This window comes from Danio rerio, chromosome 23, assembly GCF_049306965.1.
Source record: "Danio rerio strain Tuebingen ecotype United States chromosome 23, GRCz12tu, whole genome shotgun sequence".
Lineage (NCBI taxonomy): Eukaryota > Metazoa > Chordata > Actinopteri > Cypriniformes > Danionidae > Danio > Danio rerio.
In genome coordinates this window covers 30,781,138-30,800,967 of record NC_133198.1, presented here as the reverse complement: position 1 = coordinate 30,800,967, position 19,830 = coordinate 30,781,138, and the positions used below count along the sequence as shown (strand labels likewise).

Here is a 19,830-nt window from a genome sequence, read left to right as displayed (position 1 = left end):
ATTATATATACAGTTCTGTCTACTTCTCAAATCTGATTGGCTGATAGCCATGCATTCTGCAATATCAATGCTCATACAGCCTCTTCATCCTTTAGTATCACTCCGCCCACATAGAGTGCCAAGCAGAGGAATAAACTCACTTATATTTGACAAATATTGCAGCTGTTGGACAACATAATGTACTTTTGAGGTTTTTTTAGGCGAGAATAGTTGTTTAGATTGCAACTATATGAAGTTTATACATATATAAGGTATATATATATTTCCCAGAGATGGGTTGCGGCTGGAAGGGCATCCGCTGCGTAAAAACTTGCTGGATAAGTTGGCGGTTCATTCCGCTGTGGCGACCCTGGTTTATAAAGGGACTAAGCCGACAAGAAAATGAATAAATATATATATATATATATATATATATATATATATATATATATATATATATATATAGTCAATAGTGACCAATCATTCTGGAATTGAACTCCTCCTTTTTTGACTTCTGGCCCTGATCACCTTAAATAACATTGAAACAGTGCATATTTTAATGTTCACAAACTGCCCACATCAATCCATTGTTAACAGGCCTGTAGCCAGCCTGGTAAAAGAGGTGTTTTTTTTTCCTAAAATATGGAACTTTTTGCAGTTATTATACTCATTTTCTATTTAATTATGAGGTTCAAAAACTTTTTAAGCACTATTTTTGTTTTGCTGGATTAGCTTCTCAGATGGCCATTAACCACACTTTTTGATGTACCAAAAACATTTCCTAAAGACTTGGAAGAAAACGATATGAGAATAATACTTCTTTTTCAAATACAAATTTATTACATCATATATCATTAGAACAAAAAGGATGCTGTTGAAGTTTTAAACTAAAAACCTGCCTATTGTCATTAGGTAAAAACAAACTGACCAGCACATTCAACTTTCATGCAACAGCAACTTTTAAAGCAACAGCGAAAAGAGGATTCCGCTTGGTCCCAAAGCTTTCCTCAACGGTTATTTTCACAATTTATTACGGCATAGCAGTCAAAATGGGACAAATGTGCTTGTGTATGGGACATATTCTGGACCTTTGTCAGTGAGGGGTGAGTCTTTCGAACCACCGAACCCCCCTGGCAATGGGCCTGGTTAATGTTGTGTCTTACCAGAATTTTGCTATACTAAAGACAAACTTAATTTTGGGTAATCAGCATTATCTATTAAATAAGATTCATCCAACCTGAAATATTCCTTTAATATGGTTTAAGGTTGATAGAGAAATGATTTTTTTTTAATGTAATGCACACTCATTTTAAAGAATCTGCTCCAACAGAAGCAACTTGAATGAAATTATCCTGTAATTATAGCTCCTATTCAACTCCCAAGCAGTCATCACTAATTAGACAACTTGACCTGCATAAAAATGAATCCATTTTCATTACGTTAGGTACACATCCATACAGCCTACAATAACAGGTGTCTTCACCTCTCTGAAGTAAAAAAAACAATTATAGGACTGGAGCAGATTAATCACAGTTGGATAGATTAGTTTCAGCCCCTGTGATTCTTCACGTGACTGCTAGAAGATGAGCAGTGTTTGGCTGTAAGAGGTGTGGCACGAGGGGCTACCTGGACTTGACTGATACGCTTAAGCATGTTTTAATTAGCTAAACTCAGCCCTATTCTAAGCCACAACTATTTCAGGTCACATAAGACATGAGCGTTCTGAAGGCATTCCAGGTGCAAACGGACATGAAGCAATCCAATTTCAACTCCATGAAAAACAATCAGCAGTAGTCAGATGATTATAAAAACAACAGACTTCATAATACACTTTACTCTGTAAGGTCCACTGTTATATTTAAATTGTAATATTGTAGTACTTGCTTAAATTAAATGTTTGTAATAAATTTGTAATACATTCAGGGGTGCAAAATGCTTTTGAGTAAATGTAATTGTTTTCTGTACTTAAGTATTATCTTTAGGTGTTTGTACTTTACTCAATTACAATTAAACATGTTTAAAAAAAAAAAAAAAAAACTCTAAAAGAAAGGTTATCAGACCATTTTGGCCATAAAAACTCAGTTGAAAGTCACATTGGTTAAAAGTGTCTGCTGATTAACTAAATGTGTTTTTTTTTTCCATAGCTGGAAAATAGCTTTAGCTATCTATTAAGTGTATTGATTTGATTGATTCAGTAAACATTTTACAGTCAAATATACAATTAATATGTGTTTGCTTACACTTTTTAACAAAAAAATTGGGCTAAATTTGTTGTAAATTAGGCTACTTTTAAATTTTGCATACATTAATTTGTCACTTGTTTTGTAATGTACAAACCTCACTTTTAACAAACCATTAACTATGACATTCTTCTTAATAAACTTCTAATTTGCTGCTTATTAATAGTTATTATGGTAGTAATAAGGTTTAGGAATTGAGTAGTATTAGGGATGTAGAATGATCATGAAAGATCATGCAGAATATATACTTTACAAATACTAATACACCACCAAAATTAAGCCTTATAGTGAGCATAGGTCTGAAGTGTACCCATAATTTTAGGCCTGTAGCCAGCCTGTTGAAAGGGATGGTTCTTTTTTCTGAAAAAGTGGATCTTTTTTGGAGGTATTCGCCTTATTTTCCATTCAATTATACATTTTTGTGATCTTTTCAGCACAAACTTTTGCTGGATCATCTTGTCTGTTGGTGATCATAACCACACTTTTGGTGTACCTAAAATATTTCCTACAATTTTGTCAAAGTGCAAAGATGCTGTTTTACTATGAAGTATTTATTTACAAATTTGTTTATTTGAGTTTAGCTTTTAAAAAACTGAATAAAGAAATGTGAAAATACTTTTATTTTATTTTAAATTTATTATCAACCTTCATTAAAATATTATAAAATATAAAATTTTAGAATAACAAAAAATAAGAATCTGATAAAACTTGTTTTAAAATAAAAAATGTATAGGCAAATAACAAACTGGTCAGCTCATTCAACTTTCCTCAGTCAGAATTTGGCCACTTGAATAATTAAAAGTTAAATTTGTATTAAATCCTTCTTCTACACTGTAAAACCCAAAAAAATAAGGTAACATAAACCATTTGAGGAAACCGATTGCAACAAAACTTTTAAGTTCAAAAACTAAACATAATGAGTACTGTGAACTTAATTCATTTGAGTAAATGAAGCCATTCGAGCACAGTAAAATCCAATAAATAAAGAGAAATCAAACCAACTGAGAAAACCGATTGCTACAAACCATTTGAGTTTATAAAAAAACTAATCTATATGAGTACTTACTCCATTTAAGTTGAAGTAATGAGGTGTTTGATTAACTCTTTCAACACTGAGTTCAAAACTCTTTTCAAATCAGTAGAATTAACTTTCAGTAAATTTTGAGTCAACTACACTCATTTCATTTGATAAAGTTGACTGTTGGGTTTTACAGTGTGATAATTTTCACAATTTATGATGGCATTCTAGACAAAATTGGACAAATTAGCTAAAATAGGGTTCAGATTCTGGACTTTGTTAATAGGGGGTGGGTCTTTCGAACCACCCAAACACCCCCTGGCTATAAGCCTGAATTTAAAAGTTCTACTTTTTTACTTTTATTTAAGTATATTTTCAGCAAGACACTTATAGTTTTGAGTAAATTTCCACTAAACATCTGTACTTTCACTTTTTTAGCATTTTTAATTCTATCTATAGCCCCGAATATACTGCAAAATGTTGATACTCTCACTAAAAAGAGTCAAACAGGACAGAAACATGCCAATTCAGAGCTGTGAAAATGAACCTGTGACAATCTCAGCAACTCCTGGCAGCTGCCATTTCTGAATGTTAATCCACAAATCTCCTGTAATCAGGATGAGTGGACATGCCTCTCTTAACAGAGCACCTGTGTCAAGATTTGGAAGGATTCCTTAGTGATGGGAGGCCTAAGTGTCCGAATAGCACTGGGGAGGAGGGGACAGGCTGGGACACAGCTCTGTCCTGCGGGATCAGACAGTCTACTGTGCGAATCCATACTGGGAGGACTTACACTGACACAGCAGAGCAATGATCTGAGGGACGGGGACAACATTACGCCTCCTTCTCAGCACCGTTTATGGTGAGATACAATGGATGTGCTTGTTGATTTGGTGCATATGGATTTTAGCAGGGTTGGGGAAACAGGTATTATTGCTGAAAGGCCACATAAAGTGGAAGAACAGAGAGGAACTGTGTGTGTAGAAACAAGTTGACAGCTTAGGATTTATTTTTGTGCTTGTGCTTCAAATGATAGTTCATTATTTATGCTGCATGAGTAGATTTTAGGACAGGTAATGTGAAATAATTTTACCAGCTTTTCTGATTTTTTTTTATTTTGTTTTTTATTATTTTAAACATAGCTATATGTAAAAAAAAATTCTGTTAGATTAAACTGTGTTTAGCCTTTTGAAGGCATTTTAGGCATGTTTTTTTACTTTTTATTGTTAAATTTATTTGTTTGTTTAGTTTTAAAGCAATATAAAAAACTATGATGTGCAATACTGAAATCTTATGCCTGAAAAATAAAAAAATATTTATATTATATAATTTACATGACATTATTATATTTACATGACATAATTTACATTATTTAAATTTAATTGAGGTATTTATTGCCATAACTTGATCACATTTAACCAATTAAAAGAATTTTAAGGATATATTTTTGCTTTATTTTAATTATTTATTTGTAGTTCATTATAAAATGTCGTTCACTTTATAATTAAAAAAATATTGATATTATAAAATTGCTACAGACTGTATCCAGGTAGTATAATGCTGAATAAGCATTAAAAAAAAGTTGAACATCGTTTAAAATACTTAAGCATTTGCATATGCACAATTGCACTTTATGCATTTGTGCATACATAGCATATATCCAGCATAAGCAAACTGATGGAAACAATGCCGGAATTATAATAATTATAATAATCAGTGATCACAAATGCTGTTATAAAACATTTTATTAATTGCAAGACCATTGGGAAGACTTTATTTCTACGTATTAAATATAGTTGGAAAATCTAAAACAGTTGAACCTAAAGCATCTAAAAACATACAGTTTCCCTTAAACAAATACACATGACTGTTATTGCATGGTGCAGTATTATGTTTGAGCTGACAATAAGTCAGTGTAAAAAAGTGGTCTGGAGAGCTAAACCAGCATGTGGACAGTGTTTTGGTTCTCAGAGAACAGACTGTTTATGTGGCACTAACAGGGAATGTTTTCCCATCCTCACTACCCCCTTCTGTCTCTTCCCCTCTCTCTCACACACACACAAACACACACTGTCTCTATGTCAGTCTGCACTAGCCACTGTGCCACCAGTAACAGTGGCTAAATATAGCTGCTGGGAAAGCACCATGAGAGCAAATACATCCTTTTTTTAAGTTTCAAACTATGGGATATTTTCATGCACAGGCAGATTTATGTCTCAATTTTTGCATTACATTTTTCCCGATTCCCAATGCTGCAAGTGTCGTCTATTTATAAAGGAAAATGTGAGAAAGGAGCCATTTAAGCTGCTATTATCAGAGACTTACTAGAGTAACCTGAGGTTAAGTGGTTTGTTTAATGGCTCGCTCCTGGGGGTTTAAAAGAGGGAAGTGGAAATGGACTTAATGATGATTTTGATTAGTCAAGAGTCAGGCCTTCGCTGACACATAAGCAGACACATGAATCACCAGGTTAACGTCTGACTAAAGGATTCTGTTTTCCTGTGCACTTAAAGGTATAGTTCAGCCAGAAATGACATGTACTCATTATTTACTTGCCCTTCACTTGTCACAAACATGTTTTAGAATCTTTGTTCTGTTGAACAAAGTTGAAGATATTTGAACAATGTTAACCTGTAAACATTGAAAAACAAATACTATGAAAGTCGATGGTTACAGGTTTGCAACATTTTTCAAAATAACTATTTTGTGTTCAACAGAAGAAACTTGTTTATGACAAGTGGCGTGCGAGTAAATGATGACTGAATGTTCATTTTTGGGTAAAGCATCCCTTTAAGCATTAAAACCCCCACTCGTAGAAACTGAAGACAGAATATTAGTGTGCTATGCTTGAAATGGTTCCTTGTTTCTCATTATGTTTGGTTATGTGTACGCTTGACCTTGCTATCAACATTCTTTTGAATATTTTCAGAAAGACTGAACAAAAGTTCATAGGTGCCTTCTCATTCACATTCATCATGTTTGTTAGTTAAACTTTGTGCTTCGCAAGTTCTGCCCTCAGTCAAAATATATAATAGTAACTCTGTTCTCGTCTTATTCTACACCTGTAAATAGCCTCATCCCAGATATAGCTATTATGAAGCTTTTCAGAGACATTGAATATGTTGAGTGATATTGGTCTGATTATGGGCTGTCAATAACACAAATGTTTACCTCAGGTGAGGCTCTTCATTCTTTCTGGGTGTAATCTGCTGCTCTTCCACCTGTTGAGTACAATTGATTAATTGTTAGAAGTGGATACAAACATACAATACAACTACACCATGAATGAAGGAATGAAGAAATCCTTATTTAACTGTAAAATATATTAACATCTACAAAAGCCATCATATTATGGAAGACCATATTGGCCAAAATCAATAGATGAAGCATTAAATATGATTTTTGACACATACAGTTTGACTATTTTGAGGCAGCAGTATTAATATATCATATATTTATATACATGCATGCCAGCATTAGAGTAACTTTCATAAATAAACATTACTTCTTATGCTTTAATGCATATATGCCATATACAAACCTAGTTTCAAATAGAACATTTTTATTCTCTCTTTATAGACACATTAACACTGTCAAAACATGAATGCTGACATTTTTTAATTTTATGCATATGTATTAAAGACTTTTGGCCCTGATGACCTAATGTCGGATATTAAGTTTCCCATTTAGTAATAGAATAGTTTGAAGAGAAAATAAGTTATTTTACTATGAAATGTACTTTTTCTTGCAATTTTGAAATTGTTTTCTCACACCTAAAAAACTGTAATTGCAAAGTTAATTAGTATTGCTAGAACTCAGAATCAGAAAGAACTTTATTGACAAGTCTTTTTATGAAACTTTTAGTATACACATGAATACAACAAGATATAATAATAAGGTAAAAGAATATAAATATGACAAAGATGTATGAATAGAAAAAGAGCAATAAACTCATAAAGAATATTCACAGATTATGTACTTACTGTACTAACAGCATGTTACAATAAAACAGAAATAAACTCACAATTAGGTATAATAAATGTAAAATTTAGGAAAATAAGTCAGAACTCTAATTGGGAATCTAAAATGGCAAAAGGTGCCATATCACAGGCGAAGTTCCATGTACACATTACCAAATTTTTACCATAAAACATTTAATAAATCAATTTTTAGATGCATCTCCCTCCCCGCTGGACTCTTAAATGACCTAATGACCACCATAATAAAAGAATTTCTATTTCAGTTTGTCTTGCATATAGGAACTCTAAAACGACGTCCTATAAGCAGCTGAAACAAAAAATACAATAGGTGATCTGGGATGCATAAGATACCCTGAGCTTAAGACATAATTACAGAAAATTACTATTGGACCAGTTCAGTTAAAACCGATGATCTTGCCTGCCACCTTCACAAGGCTACTCATCCTGTTCTTATCTGACAGACTCAATTATTTAGACTCTTATTCATCTAACAAACCACAATCCAGAAAGTTAAAACAGATTCAATAAATAGTTAATAAAACAGTGTCATCATGGAAATTCTCAGAAGAACTCATAAGAACTTAAAAGATTTTGTGTGATAAACTTTGAATTATAAGAAAAAAGCTCAGAATATGAGATACCAACTGAGAACTATAGGAGACAGAATTTAAGATAAAAAATGGAATTATCGTTTTATGTTAATCAGTAGCAGAATAAGCATATAGTTACTTTATTCTGTTATAAAGAGAAACAATGAACTCATATGTAATGTACGTCTGTATGCTTTGCTGTACAATCAAAGTGAGATTTGATTCTTTATCTCTATACTTACGTCATAGACTTCAGAGAGGAAGCAGTGAGGATGAAGATGATGATGACGAAGTGCCTGCTGAGCGTGTGAGTCCTGGCTCGTGCTGGCCAGATGGCTGGGGTTAAAGTCGCGGTGCAGGAGGATCCAGATCTGGGCTCGGGTCCAGACGAGGATGCCTCTGAGCTGTCAGTTTCGGAGAATGATTCAGACTCAGGGAGTGTGCTCTCTGATGACTCCGTGCTCCCGAACTATGAGCGGGAAGATGCCAGTGGAGGCCCTGCCAACACCTTGTACCAAGCCTGTGCCAAGAACAATGCTGCGGCCCTGCGTAGAGTTCTGGAGAGGGGCGTTACAGTTGACGAAGTCATGGAATTGGACATAAACGGAAGGGTAGGGAGTCAGTTCTCATCATATGTGTACACTGTAAAACCTGATAAGTTCAAGGGGTGTAACACAGAAAGACACAAAGATTTTTACTGTTCAATTTACACATTGTTATTCTTTAGGCGAACAATTAATCTGTGCAAGTGAAACCACTTAAAAACATTTTTGGTTTTGTCAATCTTCAATCAAAGTCTGATCATTGGCTTCTGGCATGTCATGATTTTGCAAAGTATGATGCAAAGTATTTGCAAAGTATGATGTTTAACCTTTTTTTAGGGCAACTTAAACTTGAAGCTAAAGCATTGCTTATAAGAATCGCTCTATCCAACACTGGTATTACATTTATTGATGACTGAAAATTAAGAACAAACATGTTTAATGGTAAAAAGACTATTGGAGTACCCTGAAGATGTATTATATTTCAATAACAAAACACTTATAAGTAATTACAGACTGCTTTACAACATGATATTATAGTTAGTACAGGAACCTCGACAGCAGACCAATGAAACCCATGGTAGTTATAGTAGTTTATCCATTTTGTTTAGGCTAACTCATTAGCAGCTTGTACAGCGTTGATTGTTTGATACCAGACCTGAGAGTAAAAAAACTTGATGACTATTTACAATTTCCTAACTAGAGAGAATATACAATTTTGTTAATTGTTTTTTTTTTATAAGAACGCCAAATCAAGTTAAGATTTTCTTCTGTAATCCTAATTTAGCATTTAACATGTCATATTTTATTAAGACCTAAGATGAGAAGCTTTCTGTAGTACGCCCAGAGATTATTCAAATATTTAAAGTAATACATTTCCAACACTTTGTTTTGTTTTTTTTTGCTTAAACCACATTAACTCTAACCGTTATGCCAGTTAGCAATGGCATGTGTTAATGCAACAAACCAGAGACTATTCTGTACACTTGCAAGCCTATATTTGCAAATCATGCAGTATATACAGTCTTAATAGTTTTTTTCGTCAGCCCACGCTCGACCAAACTTCATCAGGCATACTTTATCCCAATGGTAACCCTACAAATTTTAACATGACAAAAACATATGTACAGTGCTCAGCATATATGAGTACACCCCCCACAAATCTCTCATTTAAATTCAGATTTTCTATAGGAAGCTTTACAATATTAAATTTGTGCATATATATTTGTTTAGTCAAGAGGATCTCAAACTTTTCAGCCCGCATCCCCTAAAATAACAACACCAGTGACTCGCAACCCACTCTATGCTCAGAGGTGGTTATAAGCATACAAATATTGCACACACACACATAAGAACTATATAAACAAGCTTTCTGATGACACAAAACAGTGCAAAAGTCTATTTTTATAGTCATTATTCATTTGTTTAATTTAATATTAATCTCACTTAATGAGAATGGTGAGCACAACGTTTACAGCACAAGACTATTCTGGGTTTGATTTTGGAGACTTGGAGCCACTTGGAGATCATCCTCCTTGTTCAGTCATGGACTCTGTTTTTAATGTACAGTATTTGAGTGCTATAAAGGTGTCAAGTTAAACATTGTACCGTAAAATCAATCTGCTGCAACTAACGTTATTGCTGTGATGTTAATCTAGCAAAATAACCCCAGGGGTCGCAACCCAATGAAAAAAAAAAGTTTTTATATTATAAATATATTAAATATATGATAAGTTAAAAACTAATTTTATATTCCACAGGTTATGGCTAAAATAAGATAGTTCTAATAGTTTAAAAATATATGAGATATGAGATTAATAAATGGATAAAAATATTAATTTTCAAAATAGGGTGTACTCAGTTATGCTGAACACTGTAAATCCAAACATGGCACAACATTAAAACCTAATTCATGCAACAGTCTGTTCTTCCTGTGAAAAAACACACCGCATAACACTTATTTTCAACATTTATACAATACAATCAAAATCTGAGTTCATATAACCTATTTCGATCAAAAACTTTTATTAATACTTGTGTGAAATCAACTTGGTTTTACAGTGTACCAGAAATTTTGCAAAAAAAAATTGTTGACTTCATTTTACCTGCTGACAAACTCTTATTCCCCAATAGAATGGTCTGATGCTGGCAGTCTCAAAAGGCTTTGTGGATATTGTGTATGGACTCAATCAGTGCCCATTTCTGGATATCAATCATCAGGATAATGATGGCAACACTGCACTTATGATCGCCGCACAAGCTGGTAGGTTCTTTATGAACACATAAAGCAGAAAACACGAAAGATTCTTAATACTTAATTCTAAGTTTAAATGTTGCAGGTTTCGTAACCATCCTCACTTACATCATCAATTTCTTCCCTGGACTTGACATGGAGCTCCGGGATAACAGAGGCTTCACGGCTCTCCTCAAGGCAGTCATGCAGGGCAGCAATGACTGTGTGGCGTCACTGCTCATGGCTGGTATGTTATTTTAGGACTCTTATAATTAGTTTATAGACTGGACAGGTCAAATAGGTGAGTTCCTACCGGCAGGGGCAAACAGAATGACGTGAATTGGGGAATAATGTTGAAAACCAATGGTATGCTGCTCCATTTTCCTTGCACATGTAGAGCAAAATCTGTAAAAACAAGTAAAGAGAATAAACAGAACACTTAGTGAACACTTTTGAACATTAATCAAGGTATTGCAGACAGTTTTATACTTGTACATGTTATTATTTAAATGTAAATGTACAGTACACTCTCAGAAAAAAGATACGAGAATGGTTTGTGGGGAATGGTGGCATCTCTAAGGTATGTTTTGTGTATATTTGGATTAAGATACCATTATGGATCCTTTAGGTACCAACTGAAAAGGTAGTACCCCAGTGACAACTCCCTAGACTTTAGTTCTGAGAGTGTATAAACCGTGGTATTTTTTAAGAGAATGACACGTGTCAAACTATTGGTTGTAGTTACTATGGATTGTAAGTTACAAAAGTCTGAAACACTGCTAAAAATGCTAATGTTTTATTTGAATATATATAAAAATATGGTGACACTTTATTTTAAGGTACAATAGTTAGGGTAGTAATTGGGTTTAGGTATTGGGTAGGATTAGGGATGTAGAATAAAATCATACTTTAGGAGTACTATAAACGGAAAATATCTTATTAATGGGTAGATAAAATGCCAGTAGTTAATAGTGAGAATTAGTCCTTAAATTAAAGTATTACCAAAATTAAGAATTAGGGCAGCACAATATATCATTTCGGCATCAATTTTACAATTTGTGCATCCGTAATAGCCACATTGCAAGATCTGCTATGTTGAGTTAGGTTTATAGATGACCAGAAACCACAGGTCAAAACACATGAGATTTGTGGAAACACTGCAGAATTAAACCATAATAGAGTTAAAGTTTATCATCATCTGCATGTGATTTTAGGGAACGTGACTCTGTGAGCATTTAAAGAGAGTTTAAAGCATTTTAGTAATGCATAAAGAAGTTTAATAAAGATTATTTATATGGTGAAGACAATACAATTTACATTTGGTTACTCAATTTATTTACCTAAACACTGCTGTTCTCTCCAGAAAACCAAAAAGCATGTTTTATTTCACTAAAATATTTGCTCCAATGTGTTTATTTATGACTGTAGAATTATTAGCGCCCCTGTTTATTTTTTCTCCAATTTCTGTTTAATGGAGAGACGATTTTTTTCAACACATTTTCAAACATAATAGATTTAAAAACCCATTTTGAATAACGAATTATCTTTGCCATAATGACAGTAAATAATATTTGACTGGATATTTGTCAAGACACTTCTATACAGCTTACAGTGACATTCAAAGGCTTAACTACAGGTTAGTTAGGTTAACTCGGCAGGTTAGGGTAATTAGGCAAGTTATCGTATAACAATGGTTTGTTTTGTAGATCAAAATATATTCATTCATTCATTAATTTTTTGTCGGCTTAGTCCCTTTATTAATCTGGGGTAACCACAGCAGTATGAACCGCCAAGTTATCCAGCAAGTTTTTACGCAGCGGATGCCCTTCCAGCCGCAACCCATCTCTGGGAAACATCCACACATACACACACACACACTCACACACTATGGACAATTTAGCCTACCCAATTCACCTGTACCGCATGTCTTTGGACTCTCCCACGCGAACGCAGGGAGAACATGCAAACTCCACACAGAAACGCCAACCTTCTTGCTGTGAGGCGAACGTGCTACCCACTGCGCCACTGCGTCACCATCAAAAAATATATATAAAGGGCTAATAGTTTTTAAATGGTTTTAAAAAAAGATAATATTGCTTTTATTCTAGCCGAAATTAAAAAAAGATTTCTTTAGAAAAATAAAATACTGTCAGACATACTGTGAAAATGTCCTTACTCTGTTAAACATCACTTGGGAAAATTTTAAAATAAGAAAAAATTCAAAAGGGGCCTAATAATTCTGACTTCAACTGTAAGTATGTATATATATAAATATATATATATATATATATATATATATATATATATATATATATATATATATATATATATATATATATATATATATATATATATATATTTCACTTACCTACAAAATCATCCGAAGTAATGACTTCACAAATAGAGATATTTAAATTATCTGGTGAAACAATATCGCTAGATATTGTGCAGAAAAAAAAAATATCGCAATGTAACATTTTTTCAATGTCATGCAGCCATATTATAAATGCTAGAAAAATGTAGAATTGAAATTAGCTTGGTCTTTGGTATTTAATATCATTTTATTTTTTAAAAATCGGAATTTCTTTATATTGTATATTTTAAGCATCACCATTTTAATGTGGACTTATTTTTTACTTAGATTTATTTTAAAAATAAACATGCAAACATTACTGTACATATATTTTCTAAGGTCATTTTTTAGTATTGCATCTTATCATAGATTTTTTTTTAAATGTGATTTATTCAGACTGGAAAAGGTCAAGTATAGTGATAAAATATTATTATTCTATAGTTTTTTTTATTTATTTTTATTTTTTTGTGTGTGTGCCCGTTTTATTTTCTGAATTTACTTTACATTGTGAATTAAATCATAAACTATGAATTAAAAATATCACAGTCAAAAGAAAGATCACCAGAAAGCTTGAGAGGTCAAAATGTCAGATGCACATGCACAAATGTAGTTAAATACGTGCTTGAGACAGTGATTTGTAAAAAGTATTTTAGGTAAAGCAGATAACAAGTTGACTTTTGAGGCCCAGTGATGTGATGTGTGACCTAAGCACAGGCTGGTTTAAAAGTCAACCCTGAGGGCATTTCTTTTCTGATCCCCTGCCTGGATAATCTATTAGCTCTTACAGTGAGTAATGGATTAGCCATGTGTCCATATAGCTTATTATTCTGACGTGTGACAATTCAGCACATTTACTCCATCTGTAAAAAAAGGTACAGTAATTAAGTGTAAAAATTACAATAATTATTTCATTCATCTAAATACAATCATGTTAATAATGAAAATGTATATTGCTTGCTATAACATCATGATGTTTAATTTATTTCATTTGTTTTATAAATGAATTGTTCATAATAAGGTTAATAACGGTTATTTAGTACATTAGGCAAGCAAATGTAACTATTACTAATATTAACAATTACTAAATCCAGTATTATTATTAATATTTAATACATTAAAAGTGATTGCTTTATATGCACACACTCACTGGTAATGTAAGCCCTGTTGGATAAGCAAATTCATATTCTTCTGCTTTGGCTGGGTCAGTTGGCATTTCTTTGTGGATGTTGCATGTTCTCTAGATTGTCCGTAGTGTATGAATGTGAATGGTTGTGTGGATGTTTCCCAGAGCCGGGTTGAGGCTGGAAGAGCATCCGCTGCGTAAAAGCATGCTGGATAAGTTAGCGGTTCATTAAGCTGTGGCAACCCCAGATTAATAAAGGGACTAAGCCAAAAAGAAAATGAATGAATGAATAATAATACATTTTTATAAAATTAAATAAATGAATAATAACATTCATTCATTTATTTTCTTTAATCGGTTGCCACAGTGGAATGAACTGCCAACTTATACAGCATATGTTTTACACAGCAGATGCCCTTCCAGCTGCAACCTAACACTGGGGAATTAATAATACCAATAAAATAATTAAATAATACATTTATATATAATATTTTTACAGTTGATGTAAATTTTATAAAGAACTTGCATGAATAAAACAAAAATGTCCTTTTTTTTTACTGTTTCAAATTAATTCAAATCATTAAACTAGATATGCTATACACAAAGTGGGCACTTGGTGGAGTAAAAACAACTCCTTACAGTTTTTCTAGTCAACATCCAATACTTTCAGACATAATGCATTTCATATTCAAAAAGTTACTGTAATTACAGATTAAACTCAACCTGCACTCATACTGGGAAAAAGACTCCTTAAAAAGAACATAACTAGAATGAAGGTCTAAACCTTCTAAAATGAATATAATTTTGTAAACAAAACCTGAACATGTAGTTTAGTTTTTTCTGTAATCATTATACCACCAAACAAAAAAACTTAATTATTAAAAGAAATAGTGTTAGAAAAAGTGTTATTTAAACTAAAATTTGGATCAAATGTGGCCAAACTCTATGACTAAACATTTTATTTTCAATAATGCCTGAGCTTTACCCAACACCTGAGTATGTGCAGATTTGATTGTCCCATATTTTTTATTGCAGTTTCCAAATTTACATACAGACGTGTGGTATATAGGGTTTTCCAGCAGGTATATAAAACAGCCAAACACAGGAATCCAAAGATTGTAGAAATGGGAAAAATAATTATACAAATAAAAAACTACACAAAAATTCCATAAATAAATGACATTAAAATTAAAGAAAATTTCATTAAGGATTCAAAGATATCATAAAAACAATTAAAACAATAAACTCATAATTGTTTTGTAAAATGAAATCAGACTTATTTGTTGCTTTTCAATTGCAATTATGTACTTTTTTAACTGGTATTAAACAGCAATTTTAAGTACAAGTAAATGTACAAAAGAAAATGGATTTATTCAAATTTTATTTAATTTTATTTGTTTACGGTTTTAAAAAGTTATGCTTTAAATATCCGGCTACAGAATGGATTTTAGTGTCTCTATATAATGATGAATAAGATAATGATGGAAATGGTTGTATCATCATTACATTTTGCATTTCTATTTTTCTAGGGGCCAATCTTCATGTTGTGGATGCCACAAGAGGCAAGGACATCCGAGAGTGGGCTCTGAAGACAGGTCGCTTTGAGACATTACACAGGCTCAGACGGCTGAACAGCAGGCCTCAGGCTGAACAATTCTGTGAAAAATACATCCTGGAGTGGCCAGACCTGAAGGAGCTGGTGGCCAAAGCCACAGCCACAAAAAGCACAGGACAAAAAGTCGCCCATCGCCTCAAGTCAACGTTCACTTTCAACTTTCCACATGACCCCCAGGACAATGGTATCATGGACCATATGGTGCGTATGACCACAAGCATCCATAGTCCCCTGGTGGTCACAGGATGCCGTCCGCTGTGTCCCTCAAGCCCACCAGAGGTGGGCAAGAGACGCCTAGCGGTGCCTGAACTGATGGAAATGCATTCAGGGAAAAAGCTTGAGGAGCACACAATACGACACAGCAATGGCTCCATCTCTGTGGCGTCTACATCTGGCTCTTCTGTCTCGCTGGCCTCATGCTGTTCTGAATCAGAACGGAGAGGCAGTGTGCTTTCCATGGCCTCCAACGGCGTTCGCAGGTTCGTCCCGCGCAGCATGGCCCGCCGCAACAGTGTGTTTCCGGCTGGCTGTGTTCCTCAAATCAAAGTGACTAAGTCTGGAGAGCCAACACCCAAGAAGGAGAAGAAGAGCAAGCGAAACAAAGGTTACTTAGAGCCACCGATCTGGAAGTACAAGGAGGCCAAAGAGGAGAAAAAAAAAGAGAAGAAAAAAGAAGAACAGGAGAAGCTGGAAAAAGGAGCCAAGAAAAAAAGTAAAAAGTGATTCAACTGCCAACAGAATGCACTCCGATTTATCTAAAGACATTTGATTTATATTTGTAACCTCAATATGATTAATACCTCTCCGGGAACCAGTAGGCCTGTATTTACAGACATTTTTAACATGTTAACATTTTATTTGAGATGATTTTTAAAATCTCTTTAAAAATGTTTGTTCACCCAAAAAAAAAAATGTTGTTAATTATTAATTATCAATGTATCATTCCAAACATTAACACAAATTAAGATATTTTACATGAAATCTGAGAGCTCTCTCTCGCTCCATAGACAGCAGGGTTTCCAATTCACTTAAAAACATCCTCAAAACAGACCATATGACTTCACTGGTTCAATGGGAATATTATCAAAGCTATGATAATACTTTTGTGCATACATAAAACAAAAATAACAGCCTTAATCAACAGACTCCTCTTTTCGGTCTCAGTTTATTGCACGCGATCATGAGCACAGTGCACTGGTGTAACACCTGCTCCCCGAATGCCTATATACAACTTCTTGTTTGAAACAACTGGTTTGTTTTGAGGATGCTTTTGAAGACTTTCTGGACTTTGAATGAGTCGGGACCATTGCTGTCTATGGAGGACTCTCAAGTTTTACCTACAATATCTTAATTTGGGTTTCAGGAGAACAACATGAGGGTGAATGACTAATACCAATGGTAACTTTAAGCTTGATGAGTATGCTATGCCATCATTATTTATTTGAATGGGTTTTTTTTTACACTACCATTCAGTATGTGGTCAGTAATTTATTAAAAAAACATAATTGTGAATTATTCAAATTACAAATTACATTCATTATTATTTAATTAGCTAATAAATTTAATTAATTCCAGTAATGACAATGCTTATTTTGTCAGCCCTGGTGTTTAATGGCATATCAGAAATGACTTATATGCTGATTTACTTGTTATCAATGATGAAAATGGTTGTACAGCTTAATATATGTTTGTAAAAACAGTATTAAGTTCGAAAAAAATTTAATCTGTTATCAATACCATGATCTTTGTTCAATTTGATGCATGCTTGCTTAATAAAACTTTTTAAAAATCTCACTGGCCCTAGATATTTGAATGGTAGTGTAAAGCGTTTCTATACTGTTATTTTATTCCTCTGTATTGCACTCTAATACTATACAAATGACTTCGAAAATCACAGCATAGAAACTGAACCATGTTCATTATGACAGCACTTTATTAAAATCTATGTCATTAAGACAAAAGGACGCTTACAATGTTGTTCTTTCCTCTTTGTCTTCATGCAGTGGTTTAAATTGAATGTTTATGAATTTGTTCTTGAATTTCTAAATTTCGTATCTCAGGGAAAGCACTTATTGCACACTAAACTATCCCCAGGGAAAGCTCAATATGCAACAATCTGCATTTATTATTATTAATTTTGTGCGTGTTCAGACTGCAAGTTGAAAATTGTACTAAAAATTGCACCAGCCAATATATGTTGTTTGTGTTTGTTATGACTCACTATAAAGTTGTTCATGTGTTTTAGTTGCATATAAATTAAAAACACACTTTATTTAAGAAAAATATGAGTCTTAATTCAATAAAGTTTAAACCGTCCTATTGGTGACATCTTATTCGCCACTGTTTTGATGGGATTGCTGGAGGTTTTAAACCTTTAAATCACTGCGCTTAAGGCAAGGCTATAATTGGAGTAGTGAGGTCACAAAGCAAAGCACTTGGAAATTAATCCACTCATTGTGCCATCCTTACGTAACAGAGCATTTGCCTTGACGTGAAGTAAGGTCAAGACATGTAAACCAAAATAACAAGCTGAGAGTAGAATTGTAATATGTATAAATAAACTTATAAAGCTGATTTTCCTTCTTAAATTTGCAGCATATATGCAAAATCACTGTAGTGTGAAATAGTAACAGACTTATTTTTGGGATATGTGGCATGTTTCATTTAACCTGAAGGAAAGAAAAGCTTGTTTTTATGTCGTTATAGTCTTTTATTAAAAAAGGTCCCTTTTTTGAACAATATTTCTTCTTTAGTGATAATAAGTTTGCTAGCTAAAGGGTGGGCAACACTGTCAATCATATAAGACTGACCAGAAGCAAATGACAACATTTTAATCACTTCCAAAAATTAGACAAAATTATGTCTTGACCTCTTCCAAATTGTTTTACATGGTTCCACGCTACAGTTAGAAAAAAACAAACACATATCCTATGACAACTTTTAGATTTGTAAAACAATGCATCATCTATTTCAGATTTGTTGGCTTTATATTACATTTTGTAGTTACTGCAATATTTTTGCTAAAATTATTTTTTTAATAAGTGTCATAAAAGTGGACTTTTCCATTGCTTTAAATAATTTATACTAATATTTGAGGACACTAATACATCTCATTTTATTTAAAACACTTTTTTCAAAATACAGTGTTTTAAAATGTTAACTGTTTTTTGTCAGTAGTTGTATTTTTTTAACAGACATTTACTAAAATATATACATTTATATAACAGTTCTGCAAGGTTCAATTGAATCTGTTTGGCTGTTGAATCTGTTGAATCTGTTTAGCAGTGTAATATTCTGCAAACAACTGCACTCGTCCAGCCTCTTAAGCCCTCACCCTGTGTATTACTCCACCCACATAGTGGAAAACATTCTACAGTTTGACAAATATTGCTGCTGCTGGACAACATATTGTACTTTTGAGGCTTTTTTAGTCGAGCATGTAGTTATTTAGATTGCAATGATGCAGATTATTCATAAGGATAATGCCTATTTTAATTTAAATATTTATAATTTCTGGAACAGTGCGTTGGCAGCCATCTTAAAGACAGTTGACATTGTTCATCTACAAGATGATAAAAGAGACAGCATAATAAGCTCTTAGAAGATTAAAAACAGCGTAATTTATTTAATTTTAATTATTAAATTTATTTATTTAATTATTAAATTGGTAAATGACATTCTAAGTCGTTCTCTCTCTTTTGTAAGTTGCTGTATTTATACCATTTATACCATGCATTTATACAAAAGTTATACACACTTTGTACAACTCTGAGGGCTCTATCTTGACGATCCATGCGCAAAGTGCAAAGGGCAGGGCGCAAACGCATTTAGGGCGTGTCAGAATCCACTTTTGCTAATATAAGAACGGGTCTAAAAGGGTTGAGCTTATTTTCTTAATGAGTTATAGGTGTGTTTTAAGAAAAAACCAATCAGAGTCTCATCTCCCATTCCCTTTAAGAGCCAGTTGCGTCGCGCCACAGCGCATTTGCTATGTACATGACGACTTTGCAAAGTGGAAAAACTGAGCATTTCACTAGCAAAAAAACTGTTAAACAGAGCATCTACAGCGGGAGAATGAGAGATAAGGCCTCTCATTATCTACTTTTACTTTCGCTACTTTTACTTTTCTTTGTCTACAAATACATTAAATTCCTTAA

At 33.3% G+C, this 19,830-nt stretch overlaps 1 protein-coding gene and 1 long non-coding RNA gene across 2 annotated transcripts; one reads left to right on the top strand and one right to left on the bottom strand.

Moving 5' to 3' along the window:
- Nucleotides 1–3,995: 3,995 nt before the first annotated feature.
- Nucleotides 3,996–17,956, top strand: ankrd33aa (ankyrin repeat domain 33Aa). The gene is made up of 5 exons (XM_680654.11): nt 3,996–4,099; nt 8,057–8,418; nt 10,483–10,612; nt 10,689–10,829; nt 15,588–17,956. The coding sequence occupies exons 2-5, from the start codon at nt 8,140–8,142 to the stop codon at nt 16,394–16,396; spliced, it is 1,359 nt and encodes a 452-aa protein (XP_685746.3). The 5' UTR covers nt 3,996–4,099; nt 8,057–8,139; the 3' UTR covers nt 16,397–17,956.
- On the bottom strand, nt 4,709–10,987 carry LOC141380506 (uncharacterized). The gene is made up of 4 exons (XR_012398572.1): nt 10,712–10,987; nt 10,455–10,619; nt 8,050–8,364; nt 4,709–6,458 (listed from the first exon to the last, which is right to left on the bottom strand). It is a non-coding gene; the product is annotated as an uncharacterized lncRNA (long non-coding RNA).
- Nucleotides 17,957–19,830: the final 1,874 nt, after the last annotated feature.

Excerpts from the sequence above, each read along its gene's own strand:
- ankrd33aa (XM_680654.11), top strand. The coding sequence starts at position 8,140 with ATGGCTGGGGTTAAAGTCGCGGTGCAGGAGGATCCAGATCTGGGCTCG. Across the intron at positions 8,419-10,482 it reads AATTGGACATAAACGGAAGG|AATGGTCTGATGCTGGCAGT; the intron begins GTAGGGAGTCAG and ends ATTCCCCAATAG. Across the intron at positions 10,830-15,587 it reads GGCGTCACTGCTCATGGCTG|GGGCCAATCTTCATGTTGTG; the intron begins GTATGTTATTTT and ends CTATTTTTCTAG.